The sequence below is a fragment of the Hyperolius riggenbachi genome, chromosome 3 (genome assembly GCF_040937935.1).
Source record: "Hyperolius riggenbachi isolate aHypRig1 chromosome 3, aHypRig1.pri, whole genome shotgun sequence".
NCBI classification, from domain to species: domain Eukaryota; kingdom Metazoa; phylum Chordata; class Amphibia; order Anura; family Hyperoliidae; genus Hyperolius; species Hyperolius riggenbachi.
The window spans coordinates 341,378,820-341,401,763 of record NC_090648.1 but is presented as its reverse complement, the minus strand read 5'-3'; the positions used below and the strand labels follow the sequence as shown (position 1 = coordinate 341,401,763).

At 45.1% G+C, this 22,944-nt stretch overlaps 1 protein-coding gene across 3 annotated transcripts in view; it reads right to left on the bottom strand.

Moving 5' to 3' along the window:
• Window positions 1–9,745: 9,745 nt before the first annotated feature.
• LOC137561501 (tyrosine 3-monooxygenase-like) overlaps window positions 9,746–22,944 on the bottom strand; it is a 57,653-nt gene continuing 44,454 nt past the window's right edge. The window contains exons 10-12 of one of the 3 annotated variants that reach the window (XM_068272801.1): window positions 20,401–20,496; window positions 15,581–15,714; window positions 9,746–10,020 (exon numbers count right to left, since the gene is read on the bottom strand). In XM_068272801.1, the coding sequence (XP_068128902.1) occupies window positions 9,861–10,020; window positions 15,581–15,714; window positions 20,401–20,496 (390 nt within the window). In that variant the 3' untranslated portion in view covers window positions 9,746–9,860. Of the gene's footprint in view, window positions 10,021–15,580; window positions 15,715–20,400; window positions 20,497–22,944 lie in introns of those variants that run through there. The other 2 variants (XM_068272802.1, XM_068272803.1) reach the window with 2 other exon arrangements.

The window sequence follows — 22,944 nt, the reverse complement described above, 5'->3', positions numbered from 1 at the left end:
AACTACATTTCACATGACAGACATCCCAGCACTGTCTAGCAGCTCGCACATAGGAGCGCTTACTGTGCTTCTGGGGTTCATCCTCTGCACTAATGTCTGCAAAGGGAGAATGGAGTCATAACCTAAATTCTCTAAACACTGCAGGACTTCCAAGTTGAAGTGAATAGGTCTTTCTTTACCTGTGGACAGAAAGTACTACTACTCGATATTGTGGGCCAATTGACCTTCTGATTTGATAATCTTATCGAATTGCAAAATAATCTGTGCCATAGCATGGCTCCCCCAATCAATCATTTGTTTGTTTTATGACCAATATTCAGACGAATGGATCAATCAAGAATGCTAGAAAATCTCAGTCGCAAATGTTCAATCGAGCGTGCAGCAATAGCAGCATTCGATACCACACGGATCGACAGACCTCAAGCCAATGTCACCTACCCCCCCTTCCCATGACTGTGTGCAGTGTTTAACCACTTGAGGACCCACCCTTTACCCCCCCTTCAGTGGCGTAGCTAAGGAGCTGTGGGCCCCGATGCAAGTTTTACAATGGGGCCCCCCCAAGCACTCTATACATAGCAATTGATACGGTGCACCAAAACCTGCCAATGGCAACTACAGTGTCAGAGGTGCAAGAAGGGGATGGGGAACAGCTTGTTAATGATTACCACTATTCAAAGTATCTAAAGAAGTGATTATTATGAGCACAGGACCAATAGAGAGCTAATACTGTAGTTGAGGGAGGGCCCTTCGGGGCCCCTCTGGTCCAAGGGCCCCGATGCGGTCGCTACCGCTGCACCCCCTATTGCTACGCCCCTGCCCCCCTTAAGGACCAGCGCTGTTTTAGCTGATCTGTGCTGGGTGGGCTGTGCAGCCCCCAGCACAGATCAGGGTGCAGGGAGAGCGACCAGATCGCCCCCCTTTTTTCCCCACTAGGGGAATGATGTGCCGGGGGGGTCTGAACGCTCCTGCCTGCCTGGGTGTTGCGGGGGGGGGGGCACCTCAAAGCCCCCCTCCGCGGCAAAATTCCCCCCCTCCCTCTCCTCCCTTCCTTACCCGGAGATCCGAGGCTGCACAGGAACGGATCTGTCCTGTGCAGCCTCTAACAGGCTCCTGACTGTCATGTGACAGCGTTCCCCGGCCGCTGATTGGCCGGGGATCGCTGATCTGGTACAACGCTGCTACTTTATTATTTCCGCTTGTGTTTACATTTAGCCTGCGAGCCGTGATCGGCGGCCCGCAGGCTATTCACGGAGCCCCCTGCCGTGAATTGACAGGAAGCAGCCGCTGGCGCAAAAGGCTGCTTCCTGATTAATTAGCCTGCAGCCGGCGACGCAGAACTGCGTCGCTGGTCCTGCAGCTGCCACTTTGCCGACGTGCGGTATGAGTGCGCGGTCGGCAAGTGGTTAAAGCCTCAGCTATCCACCGGGGCAACTCGTGGCCTCCTCCGGCATCACTGTGAGCACCTATTCTGCGTGACCCTGGCGCATTTTGTGATGTCACACAGTGAGGTGAGCCCTTAATATTGAGAATAGGCATGGGGGAGGGGGTACACTTGGTGGCAGCCCAGCAGGTGGCAGCCCTAGAATGATTTTTACTAGATTTATGCTGAAATCTATTCCAAATTGTTGTGCAGTGTGTGGGCAGACAATAGATCCCTCTCTGATGACATTCAATCAGAGAGGGATCTATCTAATGGTCGATCTGGCCATTTACACTTATTGCCTAGTCATGCATGTTAACCTCTAACCTTTTTTTACAATACCAACAGCTGTTTACTTTCTGTATGTTCACTGGTGAAATTGTAGATTATGGAGTAAGAAGGTGTAATAAAGTACATATCTCCTCCAATAAGACATAAATGTGGATGCACTATAACACCGATTTTTCTCCTCAACTACTGGTTGTGAAAATAATGAATCATTTTAAGATTGCCCTACAGACATAGAAACTCTTGCAAATCCCTGAGTAAGACTGCACTGCAGTTCCCACACCCTCGGATCATCAGGATCATGGGCATAGCAATCACCCCAGCGACCCCTGCCATTGCAGGGAGACCCAGAGGCTTTGGGGGGCCCTCCACCTCCCTCTCCTCAATACACATGTGCAGCCAATTAGCAACAAAAACTCCCATTTGGTCACAAAAACCATCCTTGCCACCTCCTCCCATCATACAGAGTAGCGAGTAGTGGAAGCGTCTGTAATCTTTTCCTGCTTCACAGCAGAACACTCTCTGCTAGTGATGCTCATCTGAGCTAGGATATCCGAGTATCTCGGATATCCTCGCTCTTTTTTCACTATTCGAGCTCGAATACCGAGTTCGAATAGTATTAGCTATCCGGGCTGTGCTATCCGAGCGCACTCGGATAGCAATCAGCTATCCGGAGATATCCTAGCTATCCGAGCTCGGATAGCGTCATCAGCTCAGCTCGGATAGCGTCACGTCAGACGTCACCTCGAGTCCTCACAAGCAAATCAGAGGGCTCCCAGCCCTCTGACTGCAGCCAATCACAAGGGGGAGCCTGGCCAAGCCCCCCTCTATAAATAGCGGGCGCCATGTTGCCTCACTCATCCTGCTTGCGACTTACTGACTGACTGTACTGAGAGACTGCTCCAGTGCTTTTTGTCTGTGCAAGTAGTGCATTTATTGTTCAAGCGTTTTTACACTCCAACACTTGATATTCACCTGTATTGCTTTGTATTGTAGATAGATTGTATTTTAGGCAGTTTAGTTTGTGTGATTAGGGACTAGGGAGGGAGACTGTCACTGATGCTGCTGCTGCAGCTGCAGCAGCTAGGCCCTGTGCCTAGGCAAGGCAGCCTGCCCTGCTCTGTGCTCTAGTCTCTAGTTACCTGTGCTCTCACCTGTCCTACTCTACTGTACTACTTCTGTGTTAGATAGATTATTGTACTATTTTGTAGTTAGCAAGGCCCAGCTTTACTGCTATACCTGTCCTGTATCTGCTCTCTGTAATCTAGTCACACCTGTTCTATTGTTTAGCTAGATTCTTCTATTGTTTAGTTAGTACTGTAGTGTACTCTAGTCTGTGTATAGGGACCGTCCGTCACCGCGTTACCTAGGGTCTTTGTGTGCGCAGTGCACGTCTGCGCTGTCCGCACCCTCTCGTTAGTGCTATACCCGTCCTATTGTTTATATTACTTGTATTGTGTATTCGCTGAATTGTACTGTACTGTAGTCTGTGTATAGGGACACCGTTAGTCAGCGTCAGCTAGGGTCTTTGTGTGTGCACTCTCTCGTTAGCGCTACACCGATTTCTGGTGTAGAGTACACCTGTCCATCACCTCACACACCCACCACCACCACCAGTCCCACCCCATTAAAGTACCCCACTTGTCCCACCCGCCTTTACATAACTTTTTTTTTCATTTGTATAATATTAAAAATATACGATGTCTGGCACTGGCAGCCGTGGTTTGGGCAGGGGCAGCAAGGGCAGCAAGGGCATCAGCAAAAGAGGAGGTCGTGGCAGCCGCGCCACCACCACCACCATGCGCAGTTCTGCATTTGCACCAGTGGCTATTCCGCCATTAGCCACTGGCCGTGGACGCCTTGGCCGCCCAACAGCTGGGAGTCACGCTGCAGAGACACAGCAGCAGCGTGTGGCGCAGATGTTCCTCCCATTGCCAGGTCGTAGCTGTCCTATTGAGGAGAAGGACGCAGACTCTGTGGTGGAACTGATGGTGGATGAGCAGGCCACCATTAGCTCTGGAACCGAGTCCTCCACCCCCGCCACCACTCCTGTTCGCAAGAGCAGCAGCTGCCCAGCACTGCCTGGGGAGGAGGAGGAGGAGTGCAGTTCTCCAGCCCCAGCGGGCAACACCAGCACCTTGTCACTCAGCACCTTCTTATCCCCAAGCAAAGCGGTGCTATGGAGTGCTGTTGCGGCAGAATTGGCAATGGAGGAGGAAGAAATGCTGATGGGCACTTTGGGGGATGATGCTTTGGACAGTCAGACAGTGGTGAGTGTCCATCAGCCCATGCATGCAGAAGGGGAGTTTGTGGGGTCATCCCAGCAGGACATGTTTGCGGAGGGGGAGGATGATGATGACAGGGTGAAGGACAGAGACTGGGTGGCAGATCCTGGGGATGTCATCAGCTCTGAGGAGGAGGATGCGTCTGCGGGCCTTGCTAGAAGGATCAGCATCGCAGACATAGGCAGGATCAGAAGTGGGCGTGGTATGCAGGCCACACAGCGTGCTGATCCGGAGGCGGAGAGTTCTGCCAGTGCCACCAGTCGCACCAAGAAAATGCCCCCCCAAACACCACAGGGATACCAGCGGGAGCAGCACCTTCCAGCCGAAAGGGCAACTTCACCTCCCCAATTTGGAATTTTTTCACCCTGCCATATGTGGAGTGCAAGTATGCCACCTGCAACCAGTGCCGCCAGCAGCTCAGCAGAAGGAAGGAGCCCTCTGCGTACGGCACCACCTCTCTGGTGAACCATCTGGCAGAGAAACACTTTCATGAGCATGAGGAGTTCATGAAGTTGAAGGAAGCTGGCAGTGGCAGTGGCAGACCCGCCACCATGCGAAGCCGTCGACAGCAGCCACCCGCCCTCCTCCACCTCCTCCAGCAGCACCAGCAGGAGTGCATCAGAAACGCACTGCTCCTCCTCCCTCTGCAACTCCTGCCACCGACACTGAGGCCTGTTCTGGCAGCCAGTCCTCAGTGGCCTCCTCTGCTCCCTCCAGTGATTCCCGTGCCAGCAAAAGGCGTCGCCAGACCCTGCTCAGCGACACCTTCCAGGGGGTGGTCAGGGTTCTGCCTCCCAGCAGCCGTTGCGTGCGTCAGCTGAACGGCTTGCTGGCACGGGCCATGTGCTCCTAACTCCTGCCTTATTCCCTTGTGCAGGAGGGGAGCGACATGCGTGCGCTTCTGATGTGTGCAGCCCCCGATTGGCCAATCGCAACAAGGGCCAATTGCAGCTGTCCCTTGTTGAGCGCTTGGAGGAAGCCTTCCCTCAGCCATCCACCCCCACTGTCCAGCCAGCACAGAGGCACCAGCAGGTGCCTGCATCCACCAGCAGCAAGCGCACGCGCACCACAGACCTGCTGTCTCTGACCAATGAGCTCTACATGAGTGTAGAGCTGCCAGGGACTAGAGAGGAGGTGCCTGCAGCAGCATCCTTCTCCAGTCACAGACAGCGCTTGACCCGCATGGTGGCTGACTACATGGGGTCCTTCAGCGGGCTTGACAGCGTTGCCCCTGTTGATCCCATGGAGTATTGGGTCAAGCACCTGCCAATCTGGAGCGAGCTTGCGCATTACGCCCTGGAAGTGCTCATCTGCCCCCCTTCCAGCGTACTGTCAGAGCGTTGCTACAGTGCAGCCGGTGGAGTCGTCACTGAGAAGCGATCTCGTCTGTCTCACAAGTCTGTGGACAGACTGACATTTCTCAAAATGAACCAGGCTTGGGTGGAAGGCGAATTCATGGCCCCTGTTGTCGGCGAGAGGGGGACATGAAGTAGCACACACACATTACACCTGCTGCTGCTGTATTTCTTCCTGCTGTCTGTGTCTCCATTGCCAGGGAACACATTAAAAGGTGCTGCTGCCCATGCGCCACCAGCTATTTACGCTCAAAAATAGCTGAAAAAAAGAATGTAATAATTTTGTGTTATTATTTTAGAGGTGTCTGGGTTGAAAACTGTGCTGTCCCAATTGTGTATTGGACACAATGTGGGCTTCACGGCCGCTGTCTGGAACCTCATGGTGTTTATTTACGGCCCTGGTACCACCGCTAGGAACCAGGGCCTATTATGTCTCGCTGCCTGCCCTCCTGCTGCCTGCTGCCAGTCTGCCACACACTCATCCTCCTCACGCTGCCTGCTGTTGTATTTCCTCCTGCTGTCTGTGTCTCCACTGGCAGGGAACACATTACAAGGTGCTGCTGCCCATGCGCCACTAGCTATTTACTCTCAAAAATAGCTGCATTTCTGGAAAAAAAATGTAATAATTTTGTGTTATTATTTTAGAGTTGTCTGGGTTGAAAACTGTGCTGTCTCAATTGTATATTGGACACAATGTGGGCTTCACGACCGCTGTCTGGAACCTCATGGTGTTTATTTACGGCCCTGGTACCACCGCTAGGAACCAGGGCCTATTATGTTTCGCTGCCTGCCCTCCTGCTGCCTGCTGCCAGTCTGCCACACACTCATCCTCCTCACGCTGCCTGCTGTTGTATTTCCTCCTGCTGTCTGTGTCTCCACTGCCAGGGAACACATTACAAGGTGCTTGCTCCCCATGCACCACCAGCTATTTACTCTAAAAAAAATAGCTGCATTTCTGGAAAAAAAATGTAATAATTTTGTGTTATTATTTTAGAGGTGTCCGGGTTGAAAACTGTGCTGTCCCAATTGTGTATTGGACACAATGTGGGCTTCACGACCGCTGTCTGGAACCTCATGACATTTATTTACGGCCCTGGTACCACCACTAGGAACCAGGGCCTATTATGTCTCGCTGCCTGCCCTCCTGCTGCCTGCTGCCAGTCTGTCACACACTCATCCTCCTCACGCTGCCTGCTGCTGTATTTCCTCCTGCTGTCTGTGTCTCCACTGCCAGGAAACACATTACAAGGTGCTGCTGCCCATGCACCACCAGCTATTTACGCTCAAAAATAGCTGCATTTCTGAAAAAAAAATGTAATAATTTTGTGTTATTATTTTAGAGGTGTCTGGGTTGAAAACTGTGCTGTCCCAATTGTGTATTGGACACAATGTGGGCTTCACGACCACTGTCTGGAACCTCATGGTGTTTATTTATGGCCCTGGTACCACCGCTAGGAACCAGGGCCTATTATGTCTCGCTGCCTGCCCTCCTGCTGCCTGCTGCCAGTCTGCCACACACTCATCCTCCTCACGCTGCCTGCTGCTGTATTTCCTCCTGCTGTCTGTGTCTCCACTGCCAGGGAACACATTAAAAGGTGCTGCTGCCCATGCGCCACCAGCTATTTACGCTCAATAATTGCTGCATTTCTGAAAACAAACAAGGAAATAGATTTGTGTTATTATTTTAGTGGTGTCCGGGTTGAAAACTGTGCTGTCCCAATTGTGTATTGGACACAATGTGGGCTTCACGACCGCTGTCTGGAACCTCATGGTGTTTATTTACGGCCCTGGTACCACCGCTAGGAACCAGGGCCTATTATGTCTCGCTGCCTGCCCTCCTGCTGCCTGCTGCCAGTCTGCCACACACTCATCCTCCTCACGCTGCCTGCTGTTGTATTTCCTCCTGCTGTCTGTGTCTCCACTGCCAGGGAACACATTACAAGGTGGTGCTGCCCATGCGCCACCAGCTATGTCTCGCTGCCCATCAGCCTGCTGCCACTGCCACACACTCATCCTCCTCACGCTGCCTGCTGTTGTATTTCCTCCTGCTGTCTGTGTCTCCACTGCCAGAGAACACATTACAAGGTGCTGCTGCCCATGCGCCACCAGCTATGTCTCGCTGCCCGCCTGCCTGCTGCCACTGCCACACACTCAACCTCCTCACGCTGCCTGCTGCTGTATTTCCTCCTGCTGTCTGTATGTTTCCACTGCCAGGGAACACATTACAAGGTGCTGCTGCCCATGCGCCACCAGCAATTTACGCTCACAAATAGCTGCATTATTTTGAAAAACAAAAATTAATTTATTTTAGAGGTGTCCGGGTTGAAAACTGTGCTGTCCCAATTGTGTATTGGACACAATGTGGCCTTCACGACCGCTGTCTGGAACCTCATGATGTTCATTTACGACCCTGGTACCACCGCTAGCAACCAGGGCCTATTATGTCAGCAGTCACATCACACTGCCTGACACACACTACTCCTCCTCCTGTAGCTGCATTGAGCTTCTGCTGTCTGTGTGCTGGTACTACTGCCAGGGAGAACAGAAGAAGAACAATTTTCTGCTGCCACCCACTCTCCTACCAGCTATTACCACACTACAATAGCTGCCTGCAACTACTTCCTCCTCCTGCTGATGTCTGTGTTTTACCACCGCCAGGGTACACAGAAAAAGGCGCTGTGGCTTGCAATGTGCCACTAGTACCTATTATGCCATCAACACAAATATAACTATGGTGTTATTAAAATAAAATATTTCCACAAATAAAGTAAAAAAAATATTACAAAAGAAAGGAAAACCAAGACACATAATATAATGATAGAGAAGAAGAGGAAGAAGAAGAAGAAGAAAGAAGAAGAAGATATAGAAGAAGAAGATATAGAAGAAGAAGATATAGAAGAAGAAGAAGAAATAGAAGAAGAAGATATAGAAGAAGAAGATTTAGAAGAAGAAGATATAGAAGAAAAAGATTAGGAAGATATAGAAGAAGAAGATGAAGAAGATATAGAAGAAGAAGAAGAAGAAGAAGAAGAAGAAGAAGAAGAAGATATAGAAGAAGAAGAAGAAGATATAGAAGAAGAAGACGAAGAAGAAGAAGACATAGAAGAAGAAGAAGATATAGAAGAAGAAGAAGATGAAGAAGATATAGAAGAAGAAGAAGATATAGAAGAAGAAGACGAAGAAGATATAGAAGAAGAAGATACAGAAGAAGAAGAAGAAGACGATATAGAAGAAGAAGAAGAAGATATAGAAGAAGAAGATACAGAAGAAGAAGAAGACATAGAAGAAGAAGAAGATATAGAAGAAGAAGATATAGAAGAAGAAAAAGATAGTTGAAGAAGATACAAGAAGTAAAAGATGAAGAAGATTCGAGTAGAAGAAGATATAGAAGACAAAGAAAAAGAAGAAGATATAGAAGAAGAAGAAGATATAGAAGAAGAAGATGAAGACGATATATATATACTGTACAGCGCTGCGTAATATGTCGGCGCTATATAAATACTAAATAATAATAATAATAATAAAGACGACGTAAATGAAGACTTCCAACTTACAACCATTTTGGACACACCTTCTCATACAAACACTTTTCATGAAGTTAATTTACTATTTTTGATACCTTTTTTATAACTACTACATCACCACATAATCACGTGTTTTTCTTCATAAAAAAGGTGGTTTCATGCATCATTGACCTCCAATACAAGTTTTAAAAGCTATTTAAGCCAGCTCGAATATTTTACTCGAATACAGACTCGGATAGTGACGTTGGATATCCGAGGTCGAATCGGATATTCGATTAACTCGAATATCGAACTTCGAGTGAATTCGGATTGGTTACTATCCGAATTCGACCAAACTCGAATAGAATAATGAGGTATCTGATCAACACTGCTCTATGCTGCCATTTGCCAGCTCCCAATCACTTGACCCTCAGGGGGTTTAGGGCCCCATGCATTTTTCCATTAAGTCTAGTTACATCCCTGAGCAGGATCTAATAGTCCCACCACCCCAATATCTAGTTTTGAAACCTATTAAACAAGAGCCTCCTGTTATAGCTCCTATTCTATTGAAATACTTATCCTTTTCACTTAGGACATATCCTCCTCTGAACTTGTTTTAATTGCAAGCTGAAAACCGACCTGATAGGACTAGCACAGACAGACAGTGCTATCCTTAGTGGCCAAATCCATCCTATCACCTGTTATTGAAATACCAAACTAAGGCAGCTAAGTCCAAAAGCACATCATGCAATCCCCAAGCCAATGACAAAGAACTGTAGAACCAAAGCTAAGAATTCACACTTCTAGGACTTAATTAAATCTGTGTATAGAAGTTCAGAATAAAAATGCTACATCATAATAATGTGAAAATGGCAAAAATATCATGACCCCCATCAAAGATTTATTTTGTCACTGATTTCCATAAATCGTAATATTACAATGTAAGTATTGTGGAAAATGAATGAGAAAATGTAAGAGAAAAAGTGAATAGGATCGGGCCCAATGGCTTTCATCCTAGTTTGTCCAGAGCAGAGCACAGGCTGTGCAGGTCATCTTTGATCTGGTGTAGAGTACTTTGAACTTTCTGGAGGGAGTCTAGAACTTCCACACTGCACGTCAATGGATCATAACGAAGGGAGAATGATTTTTTAATCTTCAAAGCATATTGTCTATGGAGAAAAAGAAAAGGAAGTCATTCTCAAGAGTAATGATAATAAAGCCTGTCTATAAAGGGGTGGACAGCTGTTCCCCCAAAAAACGCCATTATTTATTCTGAAATAGCAGCTTTTTCAGATCGCCATATTTCTGAAAGTGACAATCAGTTGAAAAGATTACATGCAAATTGTTTTGTTATTTAAAACTGCAACTGTGACATAATGATGCGATGTTATTAAAAAAAAAGCTATATAACTGAAAATAAAAATACGAGACTCTTTTCTTTGCTGCTAATGTTCTATTTCTAATCCGTACTACACATACATAATTCAATATATCATACTGTAAGTTTTTTTTCCGCTTTAGGTTTGCTTTAAAAGCACACTCAGTCTTTTAAACTATAAAATAAAGCAGAAATAATGACCCTTTTAACCTTCCTGTAGAAAACTTTATCTCAAGCTGTCTCTCACTGTTTCATTGCTGTTTAAGTGCTTTAGAAAACAGGACTGTATTTGACCCAGTGGGTCGAAAAGCTCAGAAAAGCTCTTTTGCATAGATAGCAATGGAAGTTTTATCATATTTATTTTCTCTCCAGGTTTGCTTTAATGCCACTTTTCTTCTGATTGCTACATTTAAAATGGCCCATACTGATGTGTGGAGAACAGTTGTGTTTGTTCCAAACACCTTTTCACCACTTTTGCCATCACCAGTATTTTGCTAATAATGATGTGTTGTTGGCAGTACTTCCAGTCAATGAGTGGCAAATTGTGTCAATGAGTTGCTAGCTCTCTCCACTTTTCAATGCAAGTGAATGGAACTTCTGATTACCACTGTTCTTGTGACAATTCTCCACTTCCCACTGCCTGATCGCTAGGAAATAAAACCTGTAAATATGGTGCAGCCAAAGTGGCAATCTGATGTTTAAAATTACAGAGCAAAAAAAGTGGAGATGTTTTTTTCTGATCTCCACTTTGTATAAATTGGCCTATTAATGTTTATACTGTACCTGCATAAACTTTACAGAAAATCAGTCATGAAAATGCATTTGTAAAACATAGAATCCATTCTCTCTAAAATCACAATCACCGTAATGATTTATTGTCTGAATATCTTTGACTAAGATTAGTCTCAGGGTTGTAATGGAATACCCATGTTTCATCTACAATGATGATGATCTGCTCATTGAGGCAGGTAAGGGAAGTGATTTTCTTGTAGTCCTTTGTAATTTTTCCTGGAACATTCTTCAGTACCCTAAATGTTCATGAACACTGTCCAATGTTATGCCATGTGAAAAGTTACATTACGATATATTTGCAGATCTTTAAATTGAATGGCAATTTGCATGCAGCAGCCACTCGGTTTCAGGAACATGATAAGCTGATGAGGAAAGATGTCCTCTTCTTTGTTTGTCCATCACAGAGACATGATTGGCACTAATTTCACACCACTTGTTTGCTGCATAGTCATCATATTCAGACCATGAACAGTTTCAAGTCAATAATTTCCACCTGGCCCACAAAAAAAAAATGTATAATTTCTCAACTTACTCTTTGCAGTTCAGTACCCATTGTCAAACTGCCTAGTTCTAAAAACCATCAGCACTAGTACTTGATAGTGCTACCACCTAGTGGTCAAGGTCTGAACTTTAAGTCAAATAAGAATTATCTTGTTACAGTGTGTGATTTGGTAAATCAATTTGGAACCTTACTTTTTGACCTTGCTCCACATTTATTTTTTTTTATTTTTTTTAACTCAGAGTTTAGCTTCCCTTAATGGTTAATGCTTGGCTGAGGTGAAACGTTTGGATCAGTATAGCAGGTGTAAGGGAAGGGTTAATGTTATGCACAAGGTTCAGATTAGGCCTAACAGGTACACAGTAAGACTTAATGGGGTCCTACGCAGAACAATTATTTGGGAACCCAAATAATATATTCCACTGTTTTCATCTTGATCAGAAAGTGTAAACCGGGGAAGATGAAAAGTAATGAAAAAAGTGTGTGTGTGTGTGTAGGGGGGGCCTTAAGAAGGAAAGCCTCCCGTCTGTGCAGTATTGCGGATCCGATCGTATGGGCGAAGCCTTACTATGATCCAGAGGATTCCCCCTCCTGAGGTAAGTATCCCCCCTGCCCCAGTGTGTGTGTGTGTGTGTGGGGGGGGCGGTTGTTACAGATTTTTTAGTTTTCTATTTTGTTATTGGTGCTATCTAGTAAAAGTAAAATCATGTGTTTTCCTTTAGTCAGAACATTGATACTGTACATATATTTTAATAAGAGAAAAAAAAGTTCACTAGAAAGGACATATATATATATATATATATATATATATATATATATATATATATATATATATATATATATACTCCTGCATCTCTGACTTTTTATCCCCTTTCATCTCAACCACTCACCGCTAGGGCTGAGCTCTTTGACAGTTCCGAGTACACACTTGAAACTTGAAAATTTGGCATTTCTGAGTATCGAATTCGGTTTTTCATTGAAGTCAGTAGTGTCAAATTCTATGGTTAATTGTGAAGCCCCCGTACATGCTGTCATCACCAAATTTAGCATGTATGTTAAGCAGATGAGTAGGAACATGGTAAAAAAAATTGTGAAAAGACCTTATAGTTTTTGAGCAAATCGATTTTAAGGTTTCATAGGAAAAAAGGTTTTTAAACTGTGTAAAATAACACTGCTGCAGTACAGATTACTGCATTCCGAGTTCTGTATACATATTTTATACATTTCATGAAAACAGACAGCGTGGGGTCCCCCCTACAAAGCTTCTGTAACCCCTTGTCTCCCATGCAGGCTGGGATAGCCAGAATGCGGAGCCCCGGCCGACTGGGGCTTCGCACCCTGAGCTATACCAGCCCGCATGGTCCATGGTATGGGGGGCTCTGGAGGAGAGGGGCAGCCAAGCCCTCCCCTCTCCCCCGGAGCCCTTGTCCAATCCATGGACAAGGGGCTCTTCCCCACCTCCGGTGCCCCAGGAGGAGGTGGGGGCCGCCGACGTCCTGGGGGGGTTCATGGTGCCATCCGGGAGTCCCCTTTAACAAGCGGATCCCCGGAGGCCGCCCCTCCCCAGGAGAAATGAGTACCCATTTCCACAGAGATTTAAAAAAAGAAATAAAAACACGACAACGAAAAAAAGTCCTTTATTCCTCTAAATTAACCAGGGATACTTACCTTGTGATAATCCCACGCCAGTATCCTCTGAAGTGGTCCCACGCCAGTATCCTCTTAGGAGGTCCCAAGCACCCACCCAACTCCCGGGGCTGAATGGCTGTAGACAGCCTCTGCAATCTGTATTGCATAAGCTGGAAACACGAAAATTGTGTTCTGAAACAAGAATTTTCAGCAAACAGTGCCACAAACAAAATTGCTGCTGGGGAATTACCGTTCCCCAGAGGCCACCTCAGAGTGTCAGAATGAGCGTTATTTCACATGAATGGGTGGGTCCAGAGGACCAGAGCACCTCCTTCTCTGGTCTCCTGGACCCACCATCTATGTGAAAAATGGCTGGTTTCGCCACCCTAGTGTGGCCTCCTGCGATTGAGGATTTCCCAGCGGCCATTTTGATTACATCACTTTTTTGCCAAAATTTCTTGTTTCAAAGGCAACATTTTCGTGTTCCCAGCCCCTGCTATACAGATGCACTTTTCTTCTGATTTAGAAAAGTCCTTTAATTTAGAGGAAAGTCCTTTATTCCTCTAAATTAACCAGGGATACTTACCTTGTGATAATCCCACGCCAGTATCCTCTTAGGAGGTCACAAGCACCCACCCTACTCCTGGGGCTGAATGGCTGTAGACAGCCTCTGCAATCTGTATTGCATAAGCTGGAAACACGAAAATTGTTTTCTGAAACAAGAATTTTCCGCAAACAGTGCCACAAACAAAATTGCTGCTGGGGAATTACCGTTCCCCAGAGGCCACCTCAGAGTGTCAGAATGAGCGTTATTTCACATGAATGGGTGGGTCCAGGGGACCAGAGCACCTCCTTCTCTGGTCTCCTGGACCCACCATCTATGTGAAAAATGGCTGGTTTCGCCACCCTAGTGTGGCCTCCTGTGATTGAGGATTTCCCAGCGGCCATTTTGATTACATCACTTTTTTGCCAAAATTTCTTGTTTCAAAGGCAACATTTTCGTGTTCCCAGCCCCTGCTATACAGATGCACTTTTCTTCTGATTTAGAAAAGTCCTTTAATTTAGAGGAAAGTCCTTTATTCCTCTAAATTAACCAGGGATACTTACCTTGTGATAATCCCACGCCAGTATCCTCTTAGGAGGTCACAAGCACCCACCCTACTCCTGGGGCTGAATGGCTGTAGACAGCCTCTGCAATCTGTATTGCATAAGCTGAAAACACGAAAATTGTTTTCTGAAACAAGAATTTTCCGCAAACAGTGCCACAAACAAAATTGCTGCTGGGGAATTACCGTTCCCCAGAGGCCACCTCAGAGTGTCAGAATGAGCGTTATTTCACATGAATGGGTGGGTCCAGGGGACCAGAGCACCTCCTGCTCTGGTCACCTGGACCCACCATCTATGTGAAAAATGGCTGGTTTCGCCACTCTAGTGTGGCCTCCTGTGAATGAGGATTTCCCAGCAGCCATTTTGATTGCATCACTTTTTGCCAAAATTTCTTGTTTCAAAGGCAACATTTTTGTGTTCCCAGCCCCTGCTATACAGATGCAGAGGCTGACCATTCAGTGGCGGGATTTTGTCGGTGTGGGAGGGTGATGGGATGTCAAGATACTGGCGTGGGACCACTCCTGAGGATATTGGCGTGGGATTATTGCAAGGTAAATATCCATGGTTAATATAGTCTAGTCGTGTTTTTGTTTCTTTTTTTTAATTTTTTGTGGAAATGGGTAAGGGGCACTGTGTACCCCTATACTTATTTCTCCTGGGGAGGGTGCGGCATCCGGGGATCCGCTTGACCCCCGGATGGCACCATGAACCCCCAGGATGTCAGTGGCCACCCCCTCCTCCTGGGGCACATGGATTGGACAAGGGCTCCGGGGGAGAAGGGAAGGCTTGGCCGCCCCTTTACTCCAGAGCCCCCCCATACCATGGAGCATGCGGGCTGGTATAGCTCAGGGTGTAAAGCCACAGTCGGCCGGGGCTCCGCATTCTGGCTATCCCAGCCTGTATGAGAGACAAGGGGTTACAGAGGCTCTGTAGGGGGACCCCACGCTGTCTTTTTTCATGAAATGTATACAATATGTATACAGAACTCTGAATGCAGTAACCTGTACTGCAGCAGTGTCATTTTACACAGTTTAAAAACCATTTTTCCTATGAAACTTTGAAATCTATTTGCTCAGAAACTATAAGGTCTTTTCACAAATTTTTGTTTTACCATGTTCCTACTCATCTGCTTAACATACATGCCAAATTTGGTGATGATAGCATGTACGGGGGCTTCACAATTAACCGCGGAATTTGGCACCATTTAATTTAATAGAAATGCACACGGAACACGAAAATTCGGAACATAAAATTCGGTTTTCGCCTGCAGTACACCTAATTTCGGCGAAATCGGAATTCAGCTGTTCCGATCAGCCCTACTCACCGCAACTTAGCCTTGGAGTCCTCAAAACTTTCTGATACAAAATACACAGGTTGGAAGCAATTGTCTTCATAAGGCTGGACAGCAGCGACCTCTGCATCAAAAGTTTGAAGCTCAGGCTTATTTGAGAGTGCATACTGAAAAATACGAAAACATGAAAAGATCATTTGTACCTGCTTTTCCTGGTTTTTTTTTTTTTTTTTTTTAATACATCAAGAGAGTGGAAAAAACATGCTTTCATTTTAGTGCTCTTCATTATCATACAGTTTTTAGTTACCTGTTTGTTGGGCAGAAACTGAGAGGACATCAATAGCAACATCAATAAAATGATTTACTTATTGATGGCCACAGTTTAAATATTTTTTTAAAACTACCTACTCTGATGACTTCTATTGGGTCCTATGAGAGTGGTATTTCAACAATATTATTGTGACAATTTCGGAAGGACCATGTTGTGTTTGATGTTTTAATATGATTGCAGAAAAAAAAATATTCATGCTATGAAGCCTGTGATGAATTGACTTCTAAATTGTGTATTAGGTCTTTGTCACCAGTTTAAAGGACACCTGAAACAAGAGGTATATGGAGGCTGCCATATGTATTTCCTTTTAAACAATACCAGTCGCCTGGCAGCCCTGCTGATTTTTCTGGCATCAGTAGTGTCTGAAGGCTCATTTCCATATGCAAGATTTTAGCCTCGCTTATGGAAACGCAATCACAGCGACATAATGAGAGTGCATGGACTGCACTTTCTGATGTTTCCATACATGCGCTGCGATTCACCACTGAATTGCAGCGCATGGTTGCACGCATTTTGGGGCAATTGCGCCAGTGATCCCATTCATTATAACGAATAGGATCGCAAGTGCCGCCCCCGGGGAATCACATGCATCGCAAAGCAAGACTGACGCACGGGTCCTGCGCTGCCTAATGGAAACAAGCCCTGAATAGCACACCTGAATCAAGCATGCAGCTAATCTAGTCAGATTTCAGTCAGAGCACCTGATCTGGATGTTTGTTCAGGGTCTATGGCTAAGGGCTAGTTCAAAGTGCTCGGTTGTATTGCAAAATAATTCTGCATGTCACCTCTCTGCCCATGCTAATTCATAATTCTAAGGGCCTGTTAACAGTACTACATTGTAATGGATCACGTTATTCTAACTCACTGCATGCAGGTTTTTTAAGAGGCCAGGGTCACACTTAGCAGAATCGCACAGGTTTTCCCCATAGCACATAGAGGAAAATGCATGCGATTCTGCTAAGTGTGACCCTGGCCTTAGACTAAGTCCAGTCTCCATTGCAGTTCACACTCATAACATGTGCATTATGCACTGGATGACTGTGAATCCAACCTAAAGTATAGGAGGGCGGGCAGAGGATCAGCAGGACATCCAGGCAATCTGCATTGATTAAAAGGAAATAAATATGTCAGCCTCCATAGGTGTGCTTTAATACACTTGTTGTGATCTGGGATTTTTATTTTTTATGTCATTGGTTTCAAAAGCATTCACTAAAAGCTATAAGGATAAATGATTTTCTTCTCTCTGCTGAAACTACTGCTTTGTTTTTCTGTTGTGTGCATTTAGACTTCTGAGAGTTGAGAATACATTACTATACTATATTGTAGTGGTATAATAATCTGTATGAGGTTGATTTTATTTCATTATCTTCTTAGCTTTCAGTTTTTACCTATTTACTTGTGTGATGGTAGACATTTATTTATTATTAAATAAGGCTTCAAGAGTTTGCCATAAATCCCACCTAAGGTGTACCCTTGTCATGGGATAGTTTCCTCATTTTGCTCCTGGGCACCAGGTTGGGGGTGATCCTCTTGTACATAATGACTTGTTCTCCCCCTTCCTTAATTTTTTGCAGAGTACCCCTTAATGTTATTGACCATATGAGCTGGTATTACTCAGGGGTGGCGCTTCAAGCTCGTGGGCTCAGAGTACTCTGGGGACTACCAGAGTAATGCAACCCATGCCATCCATCTCACTGTTCAGCCATTAATCATTTATTTGATTAGTAATAGTATCTATTATAGGCTGCCACCTTTAGCCTGAGATGTATAGGGAAATATGCCCATACATGCGCTGTTTCCTTATTTATTTCCGTGGAGGTGTACTGTGCTGCAATAGAAGCCTGCCAAGTTCGAAAAATTGATAGATCACACTTCCTTTTACTGCTCACCTAATGATTGGGCAAGCCCCAAGCGGAGGAACTGCAATCTGCTATCCATCAATCAGAATCAGAATCAGAATCAGAATCAATTTATTTTCGCCAAGTAAGTTTGCACCTACAAGGAATTTGTCTTGGCAGTTGCTTAACAAACACAAACAAAAACAATACAAGGACAGACAGTGTGTATATTACAAGTCAAGGACATTGTAAGTATAGTGGCAGTAAGCAATGTGAGAATTGTTCATGTTTAGTTCTGTGCTGATTACTTTCAAGTCCTAGCAGCTCTAACGTGGTTCAGCATTAAGTATGGCTACCGCTTGAGGAAAAAAGCTGTTCCTGTGTCTAGAGGTTTTGGTAGCGATTGACCGGAATCTTACTCCTGAAGGCATGCGCTGGAAGATGGAGTGAGCTGGGTGAGAGGGGTCAGAGGCAATTTTGGTCGCTCTCTTTCTGCACCTGCTAGCGTAAAGATCCTGCAGGGAAGGTAAGCTACAGCCAATTATCCTTTCCGCTGATTGGATGATGCGCTGCAGCCTCCCCTTTTCTAATGCTGAGCAGGAGCCGAACCCTACAGTCATAGATGATGTTATGGTGGATTCGATGATTGCAGTGTAGAACTGCACCATTAGATTTTGAGGTAGGCCAAACTTTTTCAGCTGCCGTAGATGGTACATCCTCTGTTGCGCTATCAACTTAGTAAGTCCACATTCAGTTGTTTTTTTTTATTTTTTGAATAAACAATACATTTACACTTCCAGGAAAAATAAAATATGCAGCTGAAAAGTTACAAAAAAAAAGACTTAAGGTTTTCCCCCCCCTTTTTTCTCATTGTGCATGTGTAGGTTTTTCTTTCAAGTAAAATATGTTTTTTGGCTTTTACTTAAAGTGGACCTGAAGATAGCTTAAAAAAGAGTTTTACTTACCTGGGGCTTTTCCCAGCCCCCTGCAGCCATCCTGTGCCCGCGCATACCTGGAATGATCCCGGTTCCCCTGCTACAGCTCACTTTCGGTTGCCGTACACTGCGCCTGTGTGACCCTGACCACCCGCGTTCTCGTTCACGTTGTCGGAAGCATCCTGCGCAGGGCCACACAGGCGCAGTGGACGACGACTTCTAAGTCAGTGAAAGAGAAAGTGAGCTGCAGCGGGGGACCGAAAGATTGTTCCAGGACGGCGCAAGCACAAAATAGCTGCAGGGGGTTGGCAGAAGCCTCAGGTAAGTGAAACACTTTTTTTTTTAAGGTACCTTTAGGTCCGCATTAAAGAGGGATTAAGCTCTGACATAAAATTCTGTAAAAATATGTTTACCTACTTTTAATTACCGTATATACTCGAAAACAAGTCGACCTCATGTACAAGTCGACTACAATATTCAACCCTCTTAAGTTGGAATTTTTTATTGACTCGAGTATAAGTCTACCCAGCAAAGTTAATGGCTGCACTTCGGGTCAAGAAGGGGTTAATGACTGCACTGCATACAGTATTGTAGCCATTAACCCCTTCTGACCCTTAAGTGCAGCCAATAACTCCTCCAGGCCTACAACTGCTGCAATTATTCATCCCCCTACTGCAGCCCAGTATTTCCTCCCTGCCCCTTTCCTTGTTAATTGTTGTGGCCAGGACTTTCTTGTTTATTCTTAGCATTTTCTTTCTTCAAAGTATCACTTACAATGGGTAAATTGCTGAAAATGGTAATGTCACTATTAGTACACACATTACTCAGTGTGCTCAGTGTTGCCGTGACTCATGTACAAGTCAACCCCTACACTTTTATGACGTGAATCAGACCTACATTTCTAGACTTATATTCGAGTATATACGGTACCCATACAGATATCATATTTGCTTTTGTGCATTATTACAAGTTCTCAAAATACAGCATGGGTGGTTAATCCTCAGAAGAAGCACCGCCATGCAAAACAGCTGTTAGACTGCCCGTTTGCACCCTGCACACACTGCCATCCACCTCACCCATGGTAGGACCATTTTCTGCTTGTTGCAGCCCAGCAAAGTGCGTTATGAGTATGTAATACTGACATTTGTCCTGCACACAATAAACAGCACTTTTGCACTGCAGTGCTGGATTTCTATTTGATGCACGTTTGAACGCTTCAAGACCCAGAACATGCAGAGCCTTAACTAGGGTGAGAGAAGCCACTCTATATTACCCCTCAGACTACGTGATTCCTCATAGATTGCTGTAATGCCACATCGCCATAGTGGTGACCATCTTTCTTTGACCTGTGCCTTTTCCTGTGTAAACGTTTGGCTTGTATTCAACTGAGACAATGTTAGCAGTATTTACATTATCTTGTTTGTTTTCTTATCAGTTACTATTGTAATCACTTTCTCAAGTTCGGTAACAGTGCAAAGCTTCACACTGAAGAAGAAAGTGCTGTGTTTAACTGTGTGAATGCTGTTCTGCTACCAGTGTTTTTCTCTGGTAGTACCTTTTTTTTTGCTGTAAAGAGTCTTTTAAACCAAAGAAGAAATAATGATTTTATACCAATTTAAGCTGTTATAATGAATAAGATGTTGAATAAAGACTCCTGTTATCCATGTATTTACTTTAGGGATACAATATTATGAAATGTAAAATTCAGATGATGTGAACCATTTAAAGTGAATATTGCAAATTTCTTACCATAAGCTCCCCGTAAGATGACAGCAGGCCAGCTCCATAGGCTTTTATAGAACCATTTTGCTTGCATAGTCCAAACTCAATAGTGAACCAATACAGCTGGAATGAAGGATATCATCTGGTTTACATCACATGCAAATATATCTTGCAATATCTTAAGTCTGGTACACACATCCAATTTTGATTGGCCATTGACTGGCCAATGTTACAGCCTCCATGTACTATAAGGTCCAACAGATTTTGAATACTATGAACATATTGTGCAGGTAAACTACATGGAACTAGTAAAATTGGCCAATGAATAGACAATGAAATTTAGATATGTGTACCAGGCTTTAGTTTGATACTCCTAAAGAAGGCCCCCTTGAAGTTTTCCACATTTTGTCATATTACTGCCACAAACAAGAATCAATTTTATTGGAATTCCACATGAAAGACCAACACAAAGTGGTGTACACATGAGAAGTGGAACGAAAATCATACATGATTCCAAACATTTTGTACAAATAAATAACTGCAAAGTGGTGTGTGCATAATTATTCGGCCCCCTTTGATCTGAGTGCAGTCAGTTGCCTATAGACATTGCCGGATGAGTGCTAATGACTAAATAGAGTGCACCTGTGTGTAATCTAATGTCAGTACAAATACAGCTGCTCTGTGAGGGCCTCAGAGGTTGTCTAAGAGAATATTGGGAGCAACAACACCGTGAAGTCCAAAGAACACACAAGACAGGTCCAAGACAGGTCAGGGATCAAGTTATTGAGAAATTTAAAGCAGGCTTAGGCTGCAAAAAGATTTCCAAAGCCTTGAACATCCCAAGGAGCACTGTTCAAGCGATAATTCAGAAATCATAGTAGTAGCAGTAGGGTATTGTACCGTGTTAGCCATCAGTAAAAGCAAGAAGTTTTTGGTTGTCACCTACAACCCACACCTGGAAATCTTAAGGAGGATTGCTAAGGAACTTCATCCCATTTTACACAAGGATCACAGACTGAGAACGATATTCCCTAAACCTCCACTCTTGTCATATCGGCAACTACACAATCTAAAACAGATGATTGTCAGGAGCTCTTTGAATAGGCCTCAACAAAACGGAACATCACCCTGCCGACAAAAAATATGTGGGACCTGCAGACACATTTACTCCACTGACAGGGTAACGATACCAGGTTCACAACAGGAGTACAGAGTACAAGGTAAATTTTCCTGTGGGTCCACCAATCTGGTATATCTGATCATGTGTGCTAAATGCCCCAATGTTATGTACGTGGGAGAAACTGGACAAACACTGCACAAACGTATGAATGGACACAGGCACACTATTAATGATACCAGCAAAGTAGAAAAGTCCAGGTCAGCACACCTTTTCAAAGTGCAAATTTTTCAATTTATTGCTTCATAACCACGTGAAATTGACAATTGTTTCGGGGCCACGGCGGGTCCCCTTCCTCAGACAGTGCAAACAAACAAAACACCAAATCAGTGCACACAAAATATATACTCTGCAAGATAGAGAACCTCCCATGACAATCAAAGGCTAACTCCTCCCCTTCATCCCTCGCATCACATGTAAACATTATACAATACCAATCATCATACAATGGATCCTCTTATTGCCCATCAACATACTGGAGACATGGCATCTGGCTCACACATTAAGGCCAGCCATGTGCTGTCTGCTTGTCTAAAATTGCCCACTACGGCGGTGTCCACTCACCCCGGTGTGCCCACCTGTGCCAGCGGGGGCGGAGATCCGTGTCCATTCGAATCCCATAGGCTGCTGCTTCGCGCCACGGCTGTTTCAGCCATTACCGAGCGCTCGTAATGCCTATCGCCATAGCAACGGCATCACTTCCGCCGCACAAGCCAGTCCGTTGCGTCACATCCGCCGAGCGGTAGGTACCTCCCACACCACGTTGTCGTGGTAACCATTGCCCTACCATGCGTCGAAGACGTCACATTGGATGTAATGGTGGAACCCTCCAGGCCAATCCCACAAAGCAAACACGTCACATCGTGGGTGTTGGCCTGGGGTCCACCGGCCAAACAAGGCTCTCTAACTCGCCGCAAGTGTAGTGGGCATGTTGTACGGCTGCCATAGCAACTATAAACAACAAAATGTCCACACACAGCTGCAGCAGGGGCACAGTAAGGGGGATAAACCCACATTTGTACAACGCAGTGCGCGCATTGCACACATATGGCACAAGGATGATGACACCAACCTCGTGGCAAGACACAACCATACATGATAACACATATGTCTAATGCTCCCTATACAACCATATACATATGATGCAGGATAAGGCAAAATTATTTGTGCGCGGAAATAAAGAGAAGAAAGAGAGAAGTAGAATAGGAAAAGCAAATGAGATGGGAAGAAGAGAGGGGGGGGGGGGGGGGGAAGGAGAAGAAAGAGAGAAAAAAGAAAAAAGAAAAAAGGCAAGGCAGAAAGAAAAGAAAGAATATGGAATTGAGCAAGATGAGAACAAGATTGTCATGAGAGTAACAACAATTCCCAACAGATATTGTCATGTGAATGTACTC